Genomic DNA, 23,841 nt, shown 5'->3' on the forward strand with positions numbered 1-23,841 from the left:
GCTGTAGCATCAGCACAGGTTCCAGAAGGGGTCAGCAGCCGCGGAGCCCCGAGCATCCTTCTTGCCTTTGGCTCCAGATCCCTGACAGGGACCTTCAGCTGCTCCGGGACCCCTGGTCCCAGCAGGATGGGTCCCCTGCCCCATTCCTTGAGGATGAAGCCCCGGGATGCGCAAGCATGGAGAATGGGATTATTGCCGGTCTCCTCCCCTCTCTGCCCGGCACCATGCGCTACAATGAACGGAGCACATCCGCGCTGTGACGGCGGCATTAACGAAGGGCAGGAGGTTATTACAATCCCCTCTTCTCTTCCTACACCTTGTCACTTCCAGCGCTGTCCCTGCAGCAAACTCCCTCTCCATCCTCAGGCTCCTGCTGGGAGCCTGTAGCCATGGGCAGGAGCTGGGGGCTCCCCCGCATCCCTCACCATAAGCACTTACCAGCACGTGTTTAATTGGAGTAATTAAATGAGTTGCACTAGGCGGAAGGACTGGAGCAGGTCCCTCTTGCACGCACAATGCAGCTCTTGGTGCTACACCCCGCAACCCCTGGCTGCAGGCGCTGGTGCTGCTGGAGGTTGTCATTAACTCTAATTAATTACAGAGATACCCAGCGCTTTCCATGGGGCACCTTTTTAGCAGGGCCCGCTGCTGTGGGCAAAGCCAGGGAGCCGCGCCATGGCTCAGCCTGGGTTTGAAGGCAAAATGCAAAGAAATAAATGGAAAGAGCAGAGCAGCCCCCTCTCTCCCATCAAGATTCCCGAAATCAGCGCATCTCCATGGAAAACCTTGGATTTTTCCTGGTGCCATGGCAAATCCTCAGCAATGGCAGACGGGGCTTTCAGGTCGGTTAACCCATGGTTGGGATTTCTCCTGCTGCAGCAGTTAATGCTCTGCCAGTGTTTTACCACCCTATCCAGCTCCGTAATTACAGTGAGTGCACGGAGCAATTAGCAGCTGCTTAAAGCCATTAGCAGCCCCGCCCCAAGTAGCCCGTAGCTCATGGCCAGGGCCTGCAGCCCTGTGTGGGGTGAAAGAGCGCCAGGTACCGTCCTCCCGGTACCCGCGGTGGGCAGCACCCTCACTTCTTCCTGAGTTTAGATTTACATCTCGTTTTCCTCATGAAACATGCAGTAAAACGCTAGTGGTGCCCTTAGCAGGGATGCTGAGCATCCCCAGGAGCTGGGACCAAACCCTTCAGTGTGGACTCCCTGATTGATATCATCAGTGTCTGCCCACTAAGATGCAGGAAGCGGGGCAGGATGGATTTGTGCTGGGATTGCACAAACCTGCTTTCCCTTTCTTTTGATCTGTGCTTTATCTGGCTGCAAATATTTCATTTCTCTGGGATTTTGATGCTGCCTCTTGGGGTTGCCCAAACGTTCCATTTTGTGATGGGGTTTGCGGTCAGGAATTCATCCTTATTCAGTGCTGGAAGAAATCTAAAGCCCACGAGGGTCTGGGACTGTCTTAGAACATCCATTTTCAGAGGGAAAAGAGGAAACCTTGTCTGGGGTCTCATCCAGGAGGACAAGGGGACAGGGGTGAGGGGTGGAGGAGATACATGGATGCGTATCGCACATCAACGTAACACACAGCAACATCTCAACACATTTTCATATCTGAAAAGGAAAACAAATGTTTTATATATTTTTTTCTTGGAATTGCAGTTATTGCCTCCATGTGTCATGCAGATTCAGAGCTCAGTGATTTAGGTTAAAGGGTTTATCAATGGCTGGGCAGCCAGGAGCCATCCACCTCCAGCTCGGTGGCTCAGGTTAAAGGATGGAAATGAAGCTCCATAAAGTGATCCTGGTGTAGCAGTGAGCACAAACACCTCAAATGCAAGGTTTCCATTCCAGATGGAAGCATTTCCATTCTTTTTTTTTTCACGTACCATAAGAGGACAGCAAAAAACACCCAAAATATTCCCCCCAAAGGTCATTTCTTTCAAGGTCTCCCCAAAAAGTGCAGGTCAAAAAAGTCCTGGGAGAAACTAGAGGCTGTTTACCAATATTAATATTCAACATCTCACACGCAGGGACTTTTGTGCTCTTTTCCTTCCTTTGATGAAAGGATTTAGGAGCTTTAATGGTGGAACATCCTGACCTGTGCGGCTCCACATCCAGGGTGTCCACAGTGGCCTGTCTGTCCCTGGGCAGAGCCCTGTGTCCCCAGCAGTGATGACCCCTCTTCGTTATATGTGAATAGCTGGGAAGATGCTTTTGTCCTTTTTCTCATCCTTTTATAAGCATAGAAAAGAAGATGAAGCTGCTGTGAAAACCACACAGTGTTTTCAATGGGGCTGAATGACCCTGTTGGGGCTCTGCTGGTCCATGGGGTGTCCATGGGAGAAGCTGGGGCTGCTTTCCCAACCCCAAATCTTAAATCACCCATGTATTTATCACTCAGAGCACTCTAAACCAGCGTGTGGCAACTGTAAAGACTTTTAATCATCTAAAGGATTCTGTTCTCTTTGGGAAGTGCATTGCTCTCTGTGTGACTTATTCCTCTCTAGATCGATGTACGTGGGGGTTTACAGGCACATGTGCCCTTGTATCTGCTTGTGGTTAGTTGATAATGCAAAACCATCTGGGCTGTCGTGTTCTTTCCCATGTATCCCTGTGGTACAGGACACAAAATAACGTGAGGGTTAAGAGGAATACAATAATGTGGAGGATGGTATTGTTCGTGCTGGGTGAAACCCTGTGAACACAGCAATTGGCATCATTTCCCTTGCAAATTGAGCAGGGAAGCAAAATACCATTTATGAAACTGTAATTTATTCTCTGGGAATCAGGCACTTACAGCGTTGTCTTGTCGCAGGTGAAGTTACAGAACGGGAGGAAATAGATGAATGATGAACGTGACAGCATCCCAGGGTAAAGCATCACAGCGGCAGCCTTGGGAAGCTCCTGAGCTCCCTGCACAGACTACGTTGTGTTCTCCTTAGGACATTAAACCTCCGGGCTGGCTGCAGCCAAACAGGCAGCAGCAAGGTCCAGGGAGGTCCCTGCACTCCATTGCCTTCATCCTGCTGCATCTCCTGCTGGGGAGCCCTTCAGAAGCCAAATAGCAAAGTCTGGCTCATTACTTTCCCCTGCTTGCAATTAGGCCCTTCCTTAACGATCCTCTTTCTTGCAGATGTGTATATTCTTCTGGTTTGGTCCTGTGCAACTAAAACCAGGCAATGTGGACAAGCAAAGTCACCCCTCCAGTGGGAAAACCACCACTGCATCAAACCCCATCATCAGCTGCTCCACAGGAACTGCAGGAGATGCTCCATGACCTGATTCCTTGAAAGCTTCTTTTTTTTGTCTTGGATTTTACTCCCCATCGCTCTTAGCTCTTTTTCTTCTGGCCAGGAGGTGACTCTCCAACAGGGGCATCCCTTGGTAGCCAGCAGTGGGTGTGGAGTCATTGCAATGGGGATGGGAAGAAAATGAACATAACGTGCACAAGATGGGGACACAGCACACTGAAGTCAAGGGGAGATTAGGAGGCCTGGCCTTATCTTCTGGCATGGGGCAGTTTGTGGACCTCTTAGAGCTGTGCATCCTGGCTTGTGGTCGTGCTCTGAACACGTCTTATGTGTTTCTTAAGGGAAACATCAGAAAATCCCAGACTGGTTTGGGTAGGAAAGGACCTCAACATCACCCAGTTCCAACCCCTGCCATGAGCAGGGACACCTTCCACTAGAGCAGCTTGCTCCAAGCCCCATCCAACCTGGTCCTGTGACTTCTGCACCAGAACCTCTCCAGGTTTCACCCAAGCCCTGGATCCCGCCTCTGCCTTGGGAACGGGGCCCTGGCAGGGAAGGGAGGAAATTCCTGATCTTCCAAACAAAGTTTCAGATAAAGAAATTAATTAAGCAAAGACCTTAAATGCATTATTGCTGGTGGTGACTGTGTTGTGACTGGTACCCGACACCCCTCAATGGGATGAGGGTTGTCTCAAGGGCTGCCTCCAGGAGCATCTGGGGTTGATACCATCACGCACAGCAGGGTGCTGTGAGCTGAGGTGTGCTTTTGGCACGCTGCTAAATCCCAATCCCTGCAATGAGCTCCTTGGGGCAGGAGGGGGAATTGCCACGATTGGTGCCGGGGCATCGCTCGTCTCCCTGCGGCGCTTGCCGAAGGTGATGGTAAAAGGGGGTTCGTGACCCAAAGAGCTATTGCCGGCTGTAATAGCGTGTCACGTATTAAAGGAGCATGTTTGAAACCACATTAGATTATTAAAATTCATAGGAGTGATTTATAGGGGTTTTTAAAAACAGCAGCTTGCCAATATAAATTGGCTTAGGAAAGTCAACTGTAATCCACCCAGGTCCAAATAATGACATTTCCTCCAATACATCCAAAAAGCTGAAAAGCAGAAAATAATACCCAGGCTCCAGAGATAAGGCGAGGACCCAAGGGAAAGAGGACTCTGAAATATTCATGCAATCATAGATTGGATGGTGGAAACGGCCGTTCCCAGCGGCTGTGTTTAGGGACTGATGAATTTAGTTACTGTACCTTTATATTTATTGCTCAATAAACAAGACAAGCTCCTTTACGACGCTCAGCAAGACTAATTTAGCTATTTTAGCACTAAGGAAATGGCTTTCCTGGGCAAGATGAGGGTTTGATGGCTCTCGATGAAATCAGGAGGCTTCTCGTTTAGCCAAAGCAGTGGCTCTGGTGGTGCTGTGAGTAACAGGCTGGAGACCCAGATTTAAGGATTAAACACCCCTGGTCCAGACCTGCAGTGGGTCGGGGTGCCAGGACCCAGGCTTTGGGATACTGCAGCCTCTCGGGGCTGCCTGCAGGGATGAAGATGTTCCAGCTCTTGATTTTTAAGGATTATTTTTCGAGGTAGAAACGGTCCCTATAAAGGTTTTACAGCAGCGTCACCGGGATTAAACCTGGCTTCGTAAATGTGTCAGCACACGAAACAGGGATGCCCGGGTGGCGTTAGTGCTAAATGACCTTTCAGATAGTTAGGGCTTTATGGGATATTATAAATCCTCCCTGTGTTGGCAGGGTTATAACCAGGACATTAGCAGAAACATCTTCTCCAAGGAGTGAACCCAGCGTTTGGAGCTGGAAATGCCCAACTCAATTTTGTCTTAGTTATTTCTGGAGCTGAAGATGCTGATGATGAGCTGAGGATCTGAGCTGCTTCCAGCAGCAATTGGAACGTGCACGGTCAAAAGGAGGTTTCTTTTCTTAAAGATGGGGTTTGAACACTCAGGTGGGGGGGGTTGAGCCCACTTGTATTTCCAGCAGCCAAAATCAAAGCGGTACAAACGTGTTACTTGGGGGGGTTTAATTCCTTGGTTTCTAAGGGTTCAGATTAATATTGTCAAGCTTTTTGTTTTTATTGCCATGAAGGCAGGGAAAGTCCTTTTTAATGAAAGCCACAAGCTTTATACAATACCTCGACTCCGCAGCTGCTATCTGAAGCACCATATTCCACCGAACTTACATGAAAATCCCCTGAGTGAGCAGCTCTGATCTGTTTCTTCACCTCTTGTGTTGCCACTGGGAAATAAACCCAGTTTTTATGCTTTTATTTATTATGAAGGATATATTTAGACAATCTGTGCTGCAGTTTAGCAGTTTCTAAAGCTTCAGGGTGTTGTTTGAAGCCACTCTTCCCTCACCTGCTTATTGAAACCCTCTTTAGAGAGTGCTGCTGGGCTCGGGCTCACTCATTTATCCCCCGCAGCCCTTCGCTGTGACTGTCCTTTGGCATCGAGAGCAGCAGCAGAGGAGAGGACGGGGCTGTTCCTCCGGACAGCTCATCAATAAATGGTGTTTCCCCTGTCCCAGGGCTGTTGGGGCTGGGCTCTGCTTTGCCACGGACACCAGGGAGATGCCTATAGGGATGCTGGGGAGGGACTCTTCATTAGGGACTGTAGTGACAGGACAAGGGGTAATGGGTTAAAACTTAAACAGGGGAAGTTTAGATTGGATATAAGGAGGAAATTCTTTCCTGTTGGGGTGGTGAGGCACTGGAATGGGTTGCCCAGGGAGGTTGTGAATGCTCCATCCCTGGCAGTGTTCAAGGCCAGGTTGGACAGAACCTTGTTTGACGTGGTTTAGTGTGAGGTGTCCCTGCCCATGGCAGGGGGGTTGGAACTGGAGGATCTTAAGGTCCTTTCCAACCCTAACTATTCTATGGTTCTATGATTCTACTTTGCCAGCAGCTGATTGCCTCTGCATCCCACCTGGCATCAAACCCCTTTGTGTGTTTAGGTGAGCTTCAAGGTGGGAATGCCCATCCCACCTCAGACATTGCAGATCAGGTTGAAGCTGGGCTGGAAAGGGCCCAAGCAGGGCTTTAAACTGGGGCTTCTGCAAAGAGCCAGCAGGTAAAGTGGTGCTCCACTGGCAGCAGTGGGAAGAGCTGACAGCAGCAATAGCTGAGTGAGAGTAGGATTAACTGGAAACTGATTGCACTTCCAAGCATGAGGCATCATACCGGGACCTTGGAGGGCTCTATCCTGCCTCTGCCGATGGCTTGGCCTGAGGTTTGTGAGCAAAGCAGCAAAATAAACCCCCTTCAGCCCTTGACAACTGCATTTAGAAGCTGCTCTTTAAGAGGAACCAGATTCCCAACCCTCCGCGTGACGGGCACGTGCTGCGGCACGAAGAAAGCACCACTCAGGCCGACTCACTCGAGCTCCTTTATTCTAGCTTTATTTCTCTTGTACAAGTAGCCACAGGCTAAAACCTAAACAGAGCAAACTACGAAAAGAAAAACAAGAAAAAGAAAGGGTTTTGTTTTATTATTTTCCTTTTATACAGAGCTAACAATCATGGGATCAGTGGGATTTCAACATCGAGACAGTTCAAAGGAAGGAAGGTAGAAAATAAACAGTAGAAAAGTGCTTTGCAATTTGGGTTTTTAATAGTACTCTTAACTGCTGATTCCCGAAGAGGGCTGGGACAAAGGCTTAGCACCATCTTTATTATCACTTTATTACAGATGTAAAGATACTGCAAGTTCAAACGATGGGAACACGATCAAGGTAAAAATCCCTCTTTGCTTTGTAAGTAAGACCCTGATCCAAAGCCCCGTGAAATCAGGCTTTTCCCTGACTTGTTGGGCTTTGCACCAGCCTCATCCCTTCTTGTTACACGATGCTGAGGCTCAGACTCTGCTCCCGGAGGCAACCTGGAGCCGTTTCACTGATTTCCAGCATTATGGAGGGTTCTGGAGCAGTGGCCCTGCACCAGGAGCTGGTGCTCACATGGAACCACTTCCCTGCCCAAAGCCCCAGCCCTGTAGCCTTAAATTATAGGTTTAAACTAACACCTTCCTTTTCCTTTCCCTTTTAATTTGGCGGGCAAGGGAAGTAAATGAGCAGGCATCACGTTGCCAGACGGGATCTTTAATCCCCCTCCACTGGCGCAGCATGGGGAGGGATAGGTTTCCAAACACTGTTAGCACAGATGCAGTAGTTCCCTCCGTGTCACTGCCATTTGTTTTCATAAGCTTTTCATTTCCTTTGTTTTAAGCGAGCCTCCCAGACTTCAGCGCTGTCAGTCAGCTCAGAAAGGGCTCAGGCACTGCACTGATCCCCCCTTGGATGCTATGGGATGGTTATCCTGGAGGTACAGCCTCACAGGCAGCAAAAACCTTCCCTTCACCCCCCAGAAGCAGCAACACTCCTATTGCCAACTCAAAATGTACAGTCCCTTGGTATAATTTTGGGTGGAAGCTGTACAGATTCCCAAACTGGTCCAGCACTTCAACACATCAGCACTTTACAAAGCAAGGAAGAGGAGAGATAACGGCAGACAAATAAATACCTGAATCCAACGGCATGAAAATACCCTGTCACAGCATCAAACTATTCCCTGGTCAACTAAAGATAATGTGGATACTATCCCTGAGGTAGCAGCCATCTCTGGTAAACTTGAGAGCTCCAAGAATAGGATGTGCCCATTATGGGTTACCAAAACCAAAATAAAATAATAAAGAAAACAGCTTTTTGGATGCTTTGTTCCTTGGTGTAATTTCAGCTGGAATTTTCTGCTATGAGCCAGGAAAGTGAGAGGGTTTGTTTGGATCTGCCCAGAAAAGGCAGCAAGTTGATTTAGTGGAATTATTTGCTTGGAAAAATAGTAGAGGACGAGATTTCTACCCCAAACACAGGCAGTTGCCAGTGGCTCGCACTGATCCAACATCTGCCTGTTACCCAGCGGTTTTATCTCCAGAGAAAACTCAATTCCTCCCATTAAGAAAAAGGGAAAATAAAAAGGAAAAAGAAACAAGGAATCTGGCAAGTTGTTGCTTGAATGTTTGAGGTGACAGCTTGGCTGGTTCAGCCCTCTGTCCTGGTACACAAAATGATGCCCAAAGCCCTTTGCTCCACGGATGCAGCAGAGCTTTGCCTCGAGGCTCAGGAGGCCAGTGGCACAGGACAGCAGCAATGCTCCTGTTCAACCAACAGCCCGGCCAGATCCCAAAGGTGACTCCTTTGAAGAAGCCTCTGATTCCATGAAAACGGGGACGTGCTCATGGAAGACCTGGGAAGGATGTTTTTAACACCTATGAAATAACATCCAAACCCCCGGCAGCACACGGGGACCTGCAGCTCTGCATCTATCCAAGAACAACGTGTCTACCCAAGTACAGCTGTTTACCCAAGTACAACATGTCCACTCAAGTACATGTGTACCCAAGTACAACATATCCACCCAAGCACAACATATCCACCCATGTACAACTGTGTCTTAAGCACACAGTAACAATCCTGTGGTTTCCCCCAAACACAGGGCAGCAGTTTGGCTGAACCAAGGACAGACTTGAAGCTGAAACCAAACAGAAGCTCTCTTTGTTCTCTTTCCCTTCTTGTTTTACAGGGTAAAGGCCAGACGTATTCCAGGTGGTGTTTTCCCAAGGTTTTGGTTGGCACAGCTTTGCCTCCGGCCTGGCTCAGGCATTGATGAATGGCAAGAGGTGCTGTTACGTGTTGCTTGCCAGCTAAGTGGCAGCCAGAGGTAATCACAGCATAAAGCCAGAACGCGCCATTTTTGAGGGGATTTTGCCCAGTTTTGTGGACTTGGGAGGCTTGGAAAACCCATGGAAGATCACATCCTCCTGCTGGATCTCCAGACTTCAAGCCTCATCCCTTCAGGGGCTGACCTGCCACAACCATCAGCATTAGGTCCCAATGGTACGGACTGACGAGCGGAAAAGAAACCCCAAAAAAGAGGAAAAGCTAAACATCTAAAAAATAGTCTTTAAAGATTTACATCCATCTTCCACCGTCTCAAACCAACACATAATCTGCACTGGTTTAAGCCATCACATTTCTGCATAATTAAACCGAAAGGAAAAAGCTCTATTCTTGACATACTATTGTCTTCCAACTAGTCAAATGGCACAGCATTTCCCTTTAATAAAAGGAAGTAGTGACAAATACTTGTTACTATTACAATATCACAATAATATGATATTAAATTAATAGCATGTTCACAGCTCCAGGAAGTCTGAGCTGAAAGCTAGTCTAAATTCTGTGTTCACTTTGGCAACAGGACTTCTTCAACGTGAACGTCGGCGATACACACACAAAGTAAAACAACATAAAGAAAAGCTGGGCTGGAGCGGGACGGCAGGAGGAGATTGGGTTTTCTTTGATATGAGGTGATAACTCGAGCTGTTTGGCATCTCCTCCTCCCTTCTGCCCTTTCCAAGTCCCGTCATCCTCCAGTTCCCACCATGGGATGGGCTGTGCTATTGGTCTCGCACGGTGCCACCAGCGCTGTCCCTCTGTGGTCTCTTCCCACCACATCTCCAGGTCCAGCATCATGCGGAAAGGAGCATCTCCCCACGGTAGGGGTGAGCTGGAATTGGTCTAATGTCCATTTCACCTCTTTGGTGGGGTAGGGAGAGGCTATTTGGGGGTTTAATGTATACATTTAACCCTTCAACATTTATTCTGACCTGCATGATGTCTACAGGAGAAGCAATTTTGATGGCAGAGGGCTACAAACACCAAGCCTCAAGAGTTTCTTGCTCCTGAGGTCAATGCCATTAACATCTGCTTGGGCTAAGCTGGGTGATTTGATCTGGAAGGACAGAGTCCTGCTCACAGCTAACCCAGCCCAGCACCAGGACACAGCACGGGGGAAGAGATGTTTGCCTTATGGTCCTCTACAATGTATTATTTACACAGTTATCAGTAGCATCCCATTGCCAAGTGGGAAGGAGATGAGGGATGTTTCTGGCACAAGGGACTCTCCCATGGGTACCATTTAAAAAAATACAATTATTACTGTTCTTCTAAACTTAAACTCATTTTCTTTCCTGATTCCTTTCACTTGTCCTTGCAAATAGGGTGACATTTGATTTGCCACCACCTATGCAAAGAGCTCAAACCTTCACATTCACCCGGTTTTAACCAACCCACGCAGTGGGGAAAGAGCCACCCTAGGTCCCTGTCCCCTGTGCGTGCTCCCATCACGTCCCACGGATGACACCAGGCTCACAAGGCTGCACCATGCCAGGACAAGCCCAAAACCACCATGGCAGGGTTGTGGCTGGTCCCTGGAGGTGGTGGGGGTCACACACAAACCCTCTCTTTGGTGTTGGGAGCTCCTCTGCCCACCCTGGGCATGGGGAAGGGGTGGCTGTTGGCAGCTCCAAGCATCCAGAATGCCTCCTGGCCACAGCCCTCCCAAGGAAATGAGCCATTTTTGGCTCTGTTCATCCTCTGGATGATCTCCTGCTAGCTGGAAATACACTGGAGGAGCTGGGAGCAGCTCAGTACCATCTCAAGGGGTTTTGGAAGAGCTGTATCAGTTTCCTCATAGATGCTCTTGAAGGGACAAAACAGTGACGTCCAGGTTCACAGCTCCCAAGGGTGTCTTATGCTGCTTGTGCTGGCACATGCCATAAATCATCCTGCTGGGAATCAGCCTTGGAGAGCAGCATGCTCATGGGCCAAGAGGGTGCCCTGGCCCCAGCATTGGTATCTGAGCACCCTGCACGCCCCACTCCATCCCAGATACACCCAGGATGGGTCGAGGCAGCCACCACCAGCACCCAAATGAGGCCTGCAAAGCAACGGTGCTGGTGAGCCAGGGGGCATCGAGCCACGTTGTCTGTGACGGCCCCAACAATCTTTAAAGTAACAAAACCATGGTACAAATCTCCACCACACAACATCACACCAGAGCCCCGCTACACGCCCTAAAAGTAAAGCTCATAATACTAGAGAAGCATCTTGCTTCGTGTGGGGCTGGGTGGGAGAGGCAGGAATTGGGGGAGAGGAGAGGATGCACGCGCACACACACACACACACACACACACACACACACACGTTTCTATCACGCTTGAGGTAGAACATTGCTTTCAAAGGTTTGGAAGTGCTTTACATGGGAACAACGACAAGAACAGCACCGAGGCGGCAGGTACAGAGCGCGACTGCTGAGGTAGGACCAAGCTTGTACTGACCAAGTGCTACACTACTTGTTTTCTGAACACGAAGGAAGACGCAGGTATCTCTGCTTCCCAGAAGACATTCATTCCGGTTGAGGTAGGTTCTGAGTTCACTCGGGTTGTCTGTCCAAGTCTTTCAGTAGCCCTCAGGCAGGCATCCTTTGACACACACACACTCTTCTTTTTTTTTTTCTTTTTTTTTTTCTTTTTTTTTCCATATTATTTAGAGTCCATCAGCAAAAAAAGTATCCTGAGAAATAGAGAAAGTGTACAAACCCATCGAATCCATGGAGAGACAGCCTTCCCGAGCCTCGAGGTTTGGAGTCAAGTCAGAAGGATTTCTCCGAATCCAGTCTTCTGGAAATAAAAAATAGATCCAAAAAGCAATCCTAAAGCTGCTGATCAGGAAAAAGTCTGGGATGCCAAGAGGAGGCTCCATTGTATCCCCGGTCTGTCAGAGATGGGAGACTTTGCCAAACTCTGCCAAGGAGTCTTTTACTTAGCAGCTGCAGGGAAAACCCATCGTGACCGTGCTCGGTAAAGCCATCGTCGGCAGGAACACACCGAGAGGTCAGAAAGATCAACTTCACAGAGTTTCCAAAAGGCTGGCTACGTATATATATATTTATATATATATATAAAAATAAAGCAAAACAAAAAAATAACAATCAGACCGTAGAAATCTTCAATTGACCTGAGATTGACAACTCGTTGTAAAGACATCACATTGGTTTCTGGTAACTCCCACGAGAGGGTTTGAGTCTTGGCAGTTCTATCCTTCATGGGCAGGACGATGGTCGGGAGCTGGAGCAGCAGCATTGCCCTGGGGGTCCGGCTGCTCCTCGATGATGCTGAACTCATCCAGAGGGAGCGTGGTTATCTGGGTTTCATCATGGGGGGCTGCTGGAGATGACTGGAGAGAGAGAAGGGACAATGCAGTGACGGGTGGCAGGTCACCAATGCCCTTAGACACGCAGCCGTCCGATCCCGCTGGACTTACCGTTGTCCCCTTCTCCTGCTGCTCCTGGGATGGGGATGCTGGGAATAACCTCTCCAGCTCGTTCATATCCGACTGCTTTCCATTCAAGTCCCGGTCGTCCCTGTCCCTGCGAGCGGCCCCATTCAGGGCGAGGCCTGAGGTGCTGCGCTGGCTCCTGGGGATCTGTGGTGTCGAGAGCTGCTCCTGCACGTTTTTGCACATCAGCAGCCTAAAAAGTAGAGATGGAGCCTGAGGGGGAGCAAAGTGGTGCCTCTCCCTCCCCATCCTTCTTCCCCCAAGGCCCAAGTCTGCTTTATCCCTGTGCTGTGCTCCTTCACTCCTGAAATCCCTCCCATAAAGTCACATTCCCTTCGCCATTAAAGTGCTTCTGCTTCACGGGAGGGGGTCAAGGCTTGCCAGAGCAGAAACAGTGACACTCCTGGGAAGCACCAGATCCCTCAGCTGGGGACTGTGCTCATTTGGTATGTTCAGAGAAGCCTGCTGGATCTGTGTGCCTGGGAGGGAGGCAGGAGAAGCACTCAGCATTCATGGGAGCTGGGATGTGCATCCTAAACTGTGCATGTGAAACAGCCCATCATCGCATCAGGGGTGTGAGACCCCCATGGGGATACCCACAAGGCATTAAGGAACCCATCACCCCTCGTGAGCAGTGACACGAGCAGCCCCTACCTTCCTCTGTACCCAAACATGAGGAAGAGGATGCAGAATATGATGCATGTGACACCGATGTGGATCCCGATGATGATGCCGGTTGTGGAGGTTTTATTGTTCTGCTCATCCTTCATGCAGTCGCACGGGGGATTCAGCACTGCCAAAAGAAAGGGGGAGAAAGGGGATCAGCATTGCTGTTTTCCTATTGCTCCTCCAGCTTTTGGGGAGCCCACATAAAGCCTGGGCAGTGCGGAGAGCAGTGTAGGGGGAGGAGGAGAGCAGGGTGGGTATCCCATGCAGGGCACTGCCTCACAACGCAGCTCCCTTGCTCCTGACACCCCAGGAAGGCAGTCACAGCAGGCATAGGACTGGAAGGTCCATAGAGAGCCAGCCCATTACCCAGGCTGCTGTTATCAGATACAACTAATGAACAAAAAAGACTCTGATGTTAACCTCTGCAAACCCTGTGTCCGGGGTGGGAGGTGAGAGGCTGCCACCACGCCAGAGCAGGCTGATACCCGATGGAAAGCACCGGGTAGGCAGATCCCAACAAGATTAGTATTTGCTCCAGCACAGACAGAGGAGTAATAACTGCCTCTTGAAGATATTCCCACTGGAAGGCTTAAAAGGCTTCCAAGTGCAGCAGGATGTTTTTTACACATAGATGAATATGAAAGGTGTGATCAGTTAGAGGCTCCCTCTGGAGATTTCCCCTTTTCTGCCACATAATGCAGTGCTCATGCTCTACAGCCCTTCTCCTTTCCAAAGCTGCCCGTTCTCCCTTCCTGGTGCCAGTGAAGGTCAAAATCTCCAGGACAGCTCCAAGAGATGCCCTGCGCCCCACATCTTACCCGAGAGTGGGCTCTTAGCACATGCATGGAGGTGTGCTCATGTTCATGGCCTCACCTCTAGCTCGAGCTTAGGGGACAAAACTGGCAGTTACAGGTTCATTTGGTCTTCTCCCCCTTAGCAAAAAAGTCATGAGGTTGGACCAACAGGGATGGGGCAAACCATGGGGCACAAAAGCCACCTCAATCGGCACCAGGCAGTCCCAGCCCAGCAGCATTTTGCTTATTTGTGATGTTGAAAACAAAGGAGTGGCCAAGATGTCCCATCTCACCTGTCCTCTCCACAGTTTCCCTCAAGGACACGAAGCGGACAGTTGAATTTCCATCTCCGTGCTGGTTATAGGCAAGGAGCTTGACTTCATACACCACCGAGGCATCTGTTCGAAGGAGACACAAGAAGAGCATTTCAGGTGTAATCATTAGTGGTATCTCCCCATGTGATGCTTCTCCAGGAATATCTCTAGGATGCTTCTTTAGGAATCCTATCAAATACCTACAGGGTCCTACAAAAAGTCTGGGGAGGGACTTTTTACAAGGGCATGTAGTGACATGTCAAGAGGAAACGGCTTTACACTGGCAGAGGGGAGACCGAAAGTCTTCATTATGAGGGTGCTGAGGCGCTGGCACAGGGTGCCCAGAGAAGCTGTGGCTGCCCCATCCCTGGCAGTGTTCAAGGGCAGGTTGGACACAGGGGCTTGGAGCAAGCTGCTCTAGGGGAAGGTGTCCCTGCCCATAGCAGGGGTTGGGGCTGGATGAGTTTTAAGGTCCCTTCCAACCCAAACCGGTCTGGGATTCTCAGGTGCTGCAAACACCCCTGTTATTGGGAAAGCACCCCAAAACCCTGGGGGAGAGCTGCAGCATCTCTCATTTAGTGGCAGCACAACACATCTGAGCTCTCTCCTGCCAACCCCCGGGTCAGGAGGGGACACGGACCAAGCTGTCACCGTACTCACCCAGGTGGGTAATGTTGTATGCTGTTACGTTGCTGGGCAGTAGCACTGGACCTGTGTACTGGGAGAGGTGGACCTTGCGGTAATACAGCTTGAAGCCTTCATGCTGGCCCAGTTTGATGGAGGGCTCCCACGTCGCCTGGACAGCAGTGCTGTTAATGACTTTAATAAAGAGGGACGGCATGGCTGGGACTGAAAGAGAGAGAAAGACAGTGGGTTGCATGGGCTTTCATCACCTGCATGCTGAGAAAGCCCCCAGCAGCCTTTCCCCGCGGCCACTGCACCAAGGAATGTGCTAGGTGAGACTGGGAAACATCAGATCAGAGCAGGTCCTGGTTTAACAGCTTTGAATCTCTTCAGGGAGCTGTATGAGTTGCCAAGGGTTTCCTCTGCTCGGTTCAGCAAGCAGAGAGGCTACTTTTACACTCTGGTTGCAATCTGATGCTCAGCCCTGTCGGGTCAGGGCAGGAATGCAGGACTTTGGCAATGCATTCCCAAATTCCACTTTTCTGCCCTGGCCCTCAGGCTAGTGAGGACCTTTCAGAGTGATTAATCCCCCAGGGAGGAAGGAACCAGAGGGGATGGAGCTGGAGACATCCATCTTATGGGCGTGCTAGGTACCTGCACTGGCTTGCATGGTGCACGGGAGCTCGCTCTCCTGTCAGCTTTAGGAAGGTTTGTGATTCTGTGCTGGGGAGTCAGGAGAGAGCCAGGGGATGGTCATGAACAGCCCTAAATAGCTTTGCAGCCTGAGATCCCTGCACAGCTGTGGCTGGTTCCTTTTGGAAGGCAGGCACTTACCTGGCCTTAGGGGCGCACGGGGGTTTAGCTGGGAAGATGTCCCTGCTGCTGCCCGGTGTCACCGAGGCCTGAGTCCACCAGGATGCCTTTTGCTCCAGTCAGTGCCCCAAAACCCTGCCCTTGTTCTAAGGGGGGTGTCGCAACAGGGGGTCAGGGCCATTCTCTGCCCAGGCCCCCATCCTGCCCCGTCAGACTGGGCTGAGAGCCCAAGATTTGCAAACCAAAGCCAATTTTCTTGTGATGCAGATCTCTGAGTTTTCCAAAGCTGGTTCTGCACCAAACCCTGCCCTGGAGCCCTGTGCGGCACTGGGACACACAGGACCACGCTCCCCTCAAACCTCTCCCTTCCCCTCTCCCTCCCTGTCTCACACACGGATCACACCAAGGCAGAGATGGGTCTCAGCAGGACATTTCCACAAAACACCCACACCAAATGCTCCCATCGGCCTCTGGCACCATCCAGAAGGTGCAAAGCACCAGGCGCTGCAGGCTCTGCCCTGCCCAGGGCTCTGGCACCAGGAAGGAGAAGGGATTTTGGGCACTGCTGTACCAGACAGCGAGCTCAGCTACACCCTGCAGCAAAATCATCCAGCAGAACAGCCCTGCTCCTCCAGCAGCCTCCAGGCTTCGAGGTAGAGCTATTTTTCCAATCCCACCTGATTGCAAGCTCATAAGTTTCCAAATATAAGGATTGCTGGGCTTGTGTCAGATTGATGCTGGGTTTTGGCTTGTTTTTTCCCAAAGGAGGAATAGTGCAAACCTGGCCTTTGGCAGAGAGTTCAGCACAGCCGCTTTGTGAGCCGTGGTGAAGAGCAGATGAAATGTGACCGTGTCAGTCTAAGACTGATGAGAGCTAAAAAGGGCATTTCCTCAATGTAACAGTAAAAGCAAAACCAGACAGCACAAGGGTTTGGCTTTTCCCAGGCACTGAGAGCTCAAGCTCTCCCACAGTTAGGGGATGGAAAGACATCACTCCTGGTGAGCAGGAGGATGTGGGCAGCTCTGTCTCTTCCCAAAGCGATGCTCTCCTTGAGGTTGCAGGGGCATTGCCTGATGTCCTCCAAACAAGCATGGCGAGAGGACCAAGCCCCTGTTGAGTGGTGAGCATCTTCATATGGATTCAGGAGGAAAGACTCAAGAGCAGGTGTCCTGGATCAGGTTAATGAGATCCCATTGCCTGAGTGCTGCCAATGGGAAAAAAAAATGGGGGAAAAAACCCACTTCTTTCTTGCTAGGATTCATTCTGATGTGCATTTCATTGGTGGGAGGCTGTACTTTGAAATTCCTGGGTGCAAACCAGTAAATTCTATTCATACCAGAATGTTCTATTCTTCCCAATACTACATAGTTTTGCAATGCAATTAAATACTCTTTTCTTCTAATTCTCCCGATTCCTTGTAGGGCAGAATTAGGAATTGTCTGGATCCCCCTCTGAGAAGCTGGACCCTTGCTTCAAACATCCTTTTCCAAAGCACAGGTGAAAATGCCACAGAAAGGGAAATCACATTATCCCGTGGACAAAGAAACACTGATGTGGGCCATCCCGATTTGTGAAGAGTTGGCTTTATTTTATGGTTGCAGAGCCTTACATTTCATAAAAACCACAAGAATCTCTCTCCTTCAAAGTATGGAATATATAGTATTTATTCAAACTGTGATTATATATATGTATAATATTGACTATATGTATGCACTCGCAGAATGCATGTGCTCTTTATGAAGTGATTACACAAAGAAGTGTATACAGATGGAGTATATCTGTGTGTGTATAAATATACGCACACACAGCAGTGTAGAGGTGCTTCACAGAAGTATATATAAGACATAATATGGATCTACTATAAGAGAGGCATCTCCCTCATGCTAAGGGCTGGGATACTCGTTTTCCTCTTCCGTGCTGTTTGGAATTTTCCCCAGGTCATTTCAACTTTCTTCTTGAAGGCGTCTTTAGCCGAAGATGACTAAAGGAACAGTCTTCACCCTAGAGAAATGTCAAAAAGTCCTGGAGAAAACCCTAAAAAGCATTAAAAGACAAGAGCAAGGAGTGTGTGCTGCTTAATGAAGCAGAGAGGGTTTGAGATTCAAAATACCACAGCAGAAATGGCATAAAGGAGAACGATAGGGAGGAGCTGGAAGGACCTTCCTAGTGAGAGAGGTTTATGGAGGACAAGGTTCAGCTAGCTAGTTTCTCTACAGCACCTTCCCTTCTCCTTTGCATCACTGGCACAAAGGAAGCAGCATGGTGTTTCTAGAAAGCATTGGCGGCTTCAGCCAAGCGCACTCTCAGCATAGTCCTAGCCATGAAAAGCTGACCTCCCCGAGTCAAAAGCAGCCCTGCTCCTCAGTGCCTTCACCATACTCCTGCTCCAGACAACACCAGTATAACAGACCAGCCCCCAGCTGGCAGTGTCTCTGCTGGCCACTCTGACAAGCACTTTCCCCACCAGGCAGGACACGGCAGCGTGGTGACACAGGAGATCCTGCCAGCTCAGGGCTTTACGCACATCTCCGTGGACATCTCAGAGATGGGATGGCAACACTGAGACATGGCGTGTCAGGGAAATCCCATCCCTTTCCAAGGCTGTTAGACAGGTCCAGGGGCTCCCCAAGCCCCGGGGAATCACAGCTCTCCAGTGCACTTCAGGGAGGTGAAGGGTGAAGAAGAGGCAAGTCCGACAAAAGCCACTGGATCCTGGCTCTTTGACCTGCTCCCTCCTCTCTGAGCAGAAGACAACAGGTACCCAATGAAGGAAAGCGAACAAATCAAGCCAGAACCAGGCTTTTGAATCCCTTTTTATCTTCCTACAAGGCAAATGCAAACTGGCATTGAATGATCTTAACCAAGCCAGCTTGTCCATCCTGACCATTACTGCTGAAGCTTTGTTACACAGGACAAGGGTAGCAGAGCAGGACAGTGCTGCCTTGAAACTTCAGAAAGCCAGGAAGTTTATGATCCCATTATCAGATACCTAACTATCCCTATTGAAGGTAGTAATGACAAAAAGTCCTCTCTCACTTGACCCATGCTTCTGCAGAACCACCAAGCTCTCTGAAGCATGGCTGCCTTGCAGCTCCAGTAGCTGAACTCAGAGCATCGGGTCAAGGAGTTTCAAGTTTTGCCTTGGTCCATCCTTCTGCCTCTAAATTGGCAGGAAAAACAAACTTCAAGGGTGACTGATTCCTTGTGGAGAACCAGGGAAAATAAACTTGCAGGGAACAACCCAGTAGGGCGAGGATTTATTGGTGGTGTACCTTACATGCTAGTAGTAAATGTAGTAAACATCTGCAAGGGCTGACAACGGAATGAGAACTGCATCTCCCACGTAGATGTTAACACACTCTTTCATGTGATCCAAAGTAACATCCTCACACCCAAGGCCCTCTCTGCTGCAAATTCATAACTACTGAGCGTTTGCGAGAATGACGCGATGCTCCTAAGGAATCAGTTTCCTTACGTGAGACAAACCAGGATGCAGAGGTGCTGGAGAGGTACATGAGTCTCCAGGAAAATGTTCCTAAAATGCCAGCTGACAGATCACACCGGGACTGTGGTTTCTGTCTGGTGTCCGTGTGCAAGAGTCCTGCACCAGAGCACCCACTTTCTTGCAGGGGAAGCTAACTGGAAGCCATGTCTGGGAGGCCAAGTCAAGGAAAAAGCCTTGGAGATCACCCTAACTTCCCACTGCAATGGAAGGCAGCTCCAAGACAAGGATTTGTAGGTCAGGACAGCTCACCTCTGGTGTGATCCCTCCCAGGTAGAGCAGAAAAACTCTCAAATTTAAAGAACTGTGGCACTTTTCAAGTAAGGGCTGTGAGTACCGGAGCTGCTGGAGGATGCTGAGATGCTGCTTGAGCAGGAAATCTGCATTTAGCAAGCAGTTGAGGAAAAGCCCAGAGCAGCTGCAGTGCACAAGACCAGCCAGGCTTGCACTCACCCCCTGCTACAACATCAGCAGTGAGAGGCAACACGATCAGTCGACCCCAGTGTAACGATACAAGTGAGCTTTCCACAATACCCCGAGTATGAGGAGGAGCAGGAACACGGAGCAGCCACACCACAGGCTATGTGCCAAAGCTCTCTGGGGTGACTGCTGCTGCTGCTATGCATAGCGACTTTCAGCATCTGATGGTCCAAGCGCAAAGCGTTCCTTACCTTCTCCCAGCGTGCTCACCACTGTGACTTCTGAGGCTTTGCTGGCACCCCGGGAGGTGTAAGCCTTTATATAAAAGCTATAGCTGGTCGAGGGCTCTAAATCAGTCACTAGCTGCTGGAAGGTGCTCTTGCTAACAGCCTCTTGATACTCCATCTCTACAGGATCTGAAGTGCAAAGAAAGAGAGGACAGAGCAGCATTAGGCTTTGCAAGAGGTAAAGAGGCTAAACAGATGTTGGAAGCAGCAGTTTTGGTCCCTAAGGTGGTTATGTATCTGCCCATGTAATTTTATGCTTACACTTCAATGCACTTCACCAGAGACTTAAGTGGGCAGCAAGATTTGACTGTGTGGCCTCATCCTTCCCAGCCTTTTGGTATGTACAGCAGCATTACTGCCTTGTCAATGTCTTACAGAAACAGGCAGGTGATGGAGAACACGGTGGCAGCACTGTCTACAGCAGTGCAGGTCTGCTTTACCCAGAGGACGCTCTGGGCAGTGGGTAGAGCACTGTACCTGCGGCTTTCCGAATGTGCAGCACGTAGCCGATGATCTCCTTGGTGTTCTGCAGAGGTTCTGTCCAGGACACCTGGATGGTGGTGGCAGAGACGGTCTCAGCCTTCACGCTCTGCGGAGGCCCCGGCAGCCCATCTGCCCACAGCACCGTGAGGCGAGCGCTGGCTTGCGTGGAGCCGGCGCTGTTCTCGGCGATGCACTGGTAGATGGCTTCATCCGCCTGGTTGATCCCATAGATGGAGAGAGTGCTGCGTGGGGACACGAGAGGGAAAGCATCTCACTGGGTGCACTGCAGCGGGCATCCCTCCCCTTCAGCCACGCCATGGCCACCCACGCTGGCTCTGATAGCAGGGCACCCCACACGCCTGTTTCCACAGAAAGCACAGGGAGTGGATGCATCATTCCCTAGATCCCATGATGGGAAAGACTGTCTCAACTTCAAGAGGCTGTGGTTAAAGTACAGCCAGAAAGGGACACGGGGTGGGATGGGGAATGGCAGGATCCAAATTCAGGAAGATCCCAGCCACGCTGCAGAGATAAATCTGTGGCAACTGCATCCATTTACCCAAACCAGCTTTAACTGGCTTGGTTCCAGTACACACCAGTGATGCCCACCCAGGCACCACACACGGTTGCTAAGCCAAGTCCAATCAAACGCAGCCAAAAAGCCCTCTGGTGATGCTCTAATTGCATTATATCACATTAGAGCAGTCTTAGGGTAACAGTGGGATTAGCTGATTTATCCAGCAGGGTTACAGCTGCAACTCCTGCTCCTGCATTTCCAGCAACACCATCACCACAAGCCAAAGAGCCAAAGCTTACAAGCAAGTCACAGGTTTTGTCTGCAAAACCTCAGGGCAGCAAACAGGATGGCTCTTCCAGCCTGCTCTTGGAGGCTCCACATCAGGCTTAGATGCTGGTTTCAGCCTCCAAGATAAAGACAGGCACTGGCTACCCTGGTGGAAAACATCCCTGAAGGAGGGGGGAAACCCAGCCATGTACCAGCTTCCTGAACGAGTGCATTCCTGAGCCCAGTGTCCATCTCTCCACCACCTCCAGAAGGGGGGTTTAGTGGCTTGATGGGCCCAGGGACAACCAGAGTTCTTGTACATGTGGCCCCACGAACCACAGGCCCTTTCTGCACTGCATGACCCTCCAGCAATGGTTGTGTACAACCGGAGCAAGTTCAGGGCCATCCCAAGTGTTGTGCTTCCCCATACCTTTCAAACAACACCAGCAAATATTGACTCAGCAATAACTGTGCAACCCATCAGCTCTATCTTGGCATGCAGCATGCAAACCAGCTTGTATGAACGTTTGTTCACAATCAGGGACCCACCAGTACAAGCCCTGCTCTCCAGGGTTTGTGCCCTTCCTCAGGAACCAAGCCAGGAACAACGTGATTCAGTTTGTGACTATCCAGCAGACACAAGCACACACAAATAAACACCCAGCGTGTCTCCCTTCCAAGACACGGGGCGGGGAGCCTCACCACACTGTGCCCAGCTCTGAGCTGGCTATGGAAAGGCAGCCTCTGATGTTGGAGATGTTTCTACCAACCCCGAGGCAGCAGCTCAGGTTATGATAAAATCTGCTTATTATGCCTTAAATACTGGTAGGATGTTCCACAAACAGGGCACCCTGGGGAGAATTTCTGAAGTAAAGGTCCAGTAGGGACCACCTAAACCCAGTGACAGCTTTGACACCACTATAAATAGCAGTGTAATTATATTCATTATTGCAAATGGTGGGGATTGACTAGTCCTAGAGATAGGCTGTAGGCGATACCCCAACAGCAATGCATAGCACAGCGCTTGCCAATGCCTCTGCTTCCACTTTAGAGCATCACCCATTTGTGCACCACTCTGGATTGATCCCTATTTCTACTTCCAGTCCTGTCCAGTTCATTTGAACTGTGGCTTGCTTCTGGCTTGGCAGGAATGCTTGGCAGACCATGGCACCTTCAAGCTTCAGCATCATCATGTTGGCTTATGATGCCAAAGCTCGCACGAGCTTTGTGGTTGCTACTTTTGCTGTGAGAAATGACCTGAACCTAACCTAATCCACATCCACTGCTTGCTTATAGGGAGAACGAAACTCTTTTCTTCTCCTGCAGTGAATTCCAGGAGGATCTGGGACTTGACTGCACATGGGTAAATCCCAAGCTCCCCTGCTGATGCGAGGGGCACTTCACGCCTTTTTAGGAGTCATAATCAAAGCTGCCTTTTATGTAAATGAAAACTTGTACATGTTAAAAGGAAACGATAAATAACCTGCCACTGCCTGCCTGTGTGTCAGAACGAATGCTGCTTCTAATGGCAGCAAAATATTGGTCTTCCTGTATTAAAATTTATTACTGCTGTTGATTTAACATTCATATTCCTGTCTTGCGAATTATCGGGGCCATGGTGTGTGAGCAAATGTTTAACAGTCATCTATTTATGTCCTGTGCCTTTGTTTCCTTGGAAACATTGTAAATGGAATATCAAATGTGATGGTTTCAGCTGATATGGAGATTTCAGAGAATCAGCCCTAAGCTCCCCTCATAGCCATGGGCTCAATGTATCTGATTAAATGGAAGGAGAAAGGTAGAGGTGGGAGGGGGCGCAGGGAGGAAGGACCCGATGTGTGGCTCAGCTGTGTCAACAAGGGCTGATTCCTGCGAGGACAGATGGCAGGAGGCAGGATTACGCCATCCCAAAGCTGCACTTGCAGCTCTGCACAAAGCAGATGTGTGGAAGGAGCAGCAGCGCTTCCGTCTGCCCCGTCAATGCAGGGATTATTTCCACGTGGCCGCTGTGCATCTGGGCACCCTGAGCAGCCGGGCCGGGCTGGCACACAAGTCAAGAGCAGCTTTCCAAGCACAAAGCAGCTCAGGAACAACAAGGAGTATTGAGGCTCCACTGCTTCCAAGCGTATTTATATGCTTTACAAAGAGAGAGGAAAATATGGGGAGAAGGGAAGAGGGGAGCCTGGCTGGAAAGCAGTGCAAGGAGTCTGATGGCAACAGCATGATGCTGGGGTCAAAGGGGAGTCCTGGCAGGATTGTGGGGTGAGCAAAGCTCCTCTCATGGAACACAGATGATGTGTTGGATGCCAGCAGTCCTGGAGCAGGACAGCACTCAGCCACTGGGAGCTAGAGCTGGGCAGAACCTCAGCCATCTCAACTGCCCCCCTGCAGAGGTCCCAGGGTGACCGATAACACTGTCATGGACAGTGAGTCAGGAGATAGTTAAGAAGTAAAACACATCCCCACAAAGAGGCCGTGGCAGGAAGCTGGGAACTTGCCTTGGGCTTTGAGAAGTTGATTTTCATGGAGATTTACACGGCTGTGTTTGGCTGTACTGTGCAAGAAGAGCCTCAGCCACCCACCACCTGGGGCCCATGTTACTTGGAATGATGCGCAGGCAATGGGGGCAATGCATTTTGGCTATGCCTGGATGAGTCAGAAAAACCAAGTGTGGAGAAGTTGGTGAGCAGAATGCCCAG

At 50.0% G+C, this 23,841-nt stretch overlaps 2 protein-coding genes across 2 annotated transcripts in view; one reads left to right on the forward strand and one right to left on the reverse strand.

Annotated features, from left to right (window-relative positions):
* Positions 1–3,268, forward strand: part of LOC134176017 (gonadotropin-releasing hormone II receptor-like) — a 38,172-nt gene extending 34,904 nt beyond the window's left edge. The window contains exon 5 of the transcript XR_009969226.1: positions 3,142–3,268. The gene's annotated coding sequence lies outside the window, so the exon portion shown is untranslated. The remainder of the gene's footprint in view (positions 1–3,141) is intronic.
* Positions 3,269–6,666: 3,398 nt separating this feature from the next.
* IGDCC3 (immunoglobulin superfamily DCC subclass member 3) overlaps positions 6,667–23,841 on the reverse strand; it is a 101,526-nt gene continuing 84,351 nt past the window's right edge. Inside the window, exons 8-14 of the mRNA XM_062642567.1 lie at positions 20,353–20,600; positions 19,840–20,004; positions 14,889–15,077; positions 14,208–14,312; positions 13,106–13,244; positions 12,437–12,644; positions 6,667–12,349 (exon numbers count right to left, since the gene is read on the reverse strand). Of these exons, the coding sequence (XP_062498551.1) occupies positions 12,209–12,349; positions 12,437–12,644; positions 13,106–13,244; positions 14,208–14,312; positions 14,889–15,077; positions 19,840–20,004; positions 20,353–20,600 (1,195 nt within the window). The 3' untranslated portion in view covers positions 6,667–12,208. The remainder of the gene's footprint in view (positions 12,350–12,436; positions 12,645–13,105; positions 13,245–14,207; positions 14,313–14,888; positions 15,078–19,839; positions 20,005–20,352; positions 20,601–23,841) is intronic.

Source organism: Pezoporus occidentalis, unplaced genomic scaffold (assembly GCF_034315485.1).
Source record: "Pezoporus occidentalis ecotype Australia unplaced genomic scaffold, CSIRO_AGI_Poc_V1 ctg72, whole genome shotgun sequence".
Taxonomy (NCBI): Eukaryota; Metazoa; Chordata; class Aves; order Psittaciformes; family Psittacidae; genus Pezoporus; species Pezoporus occidentalis.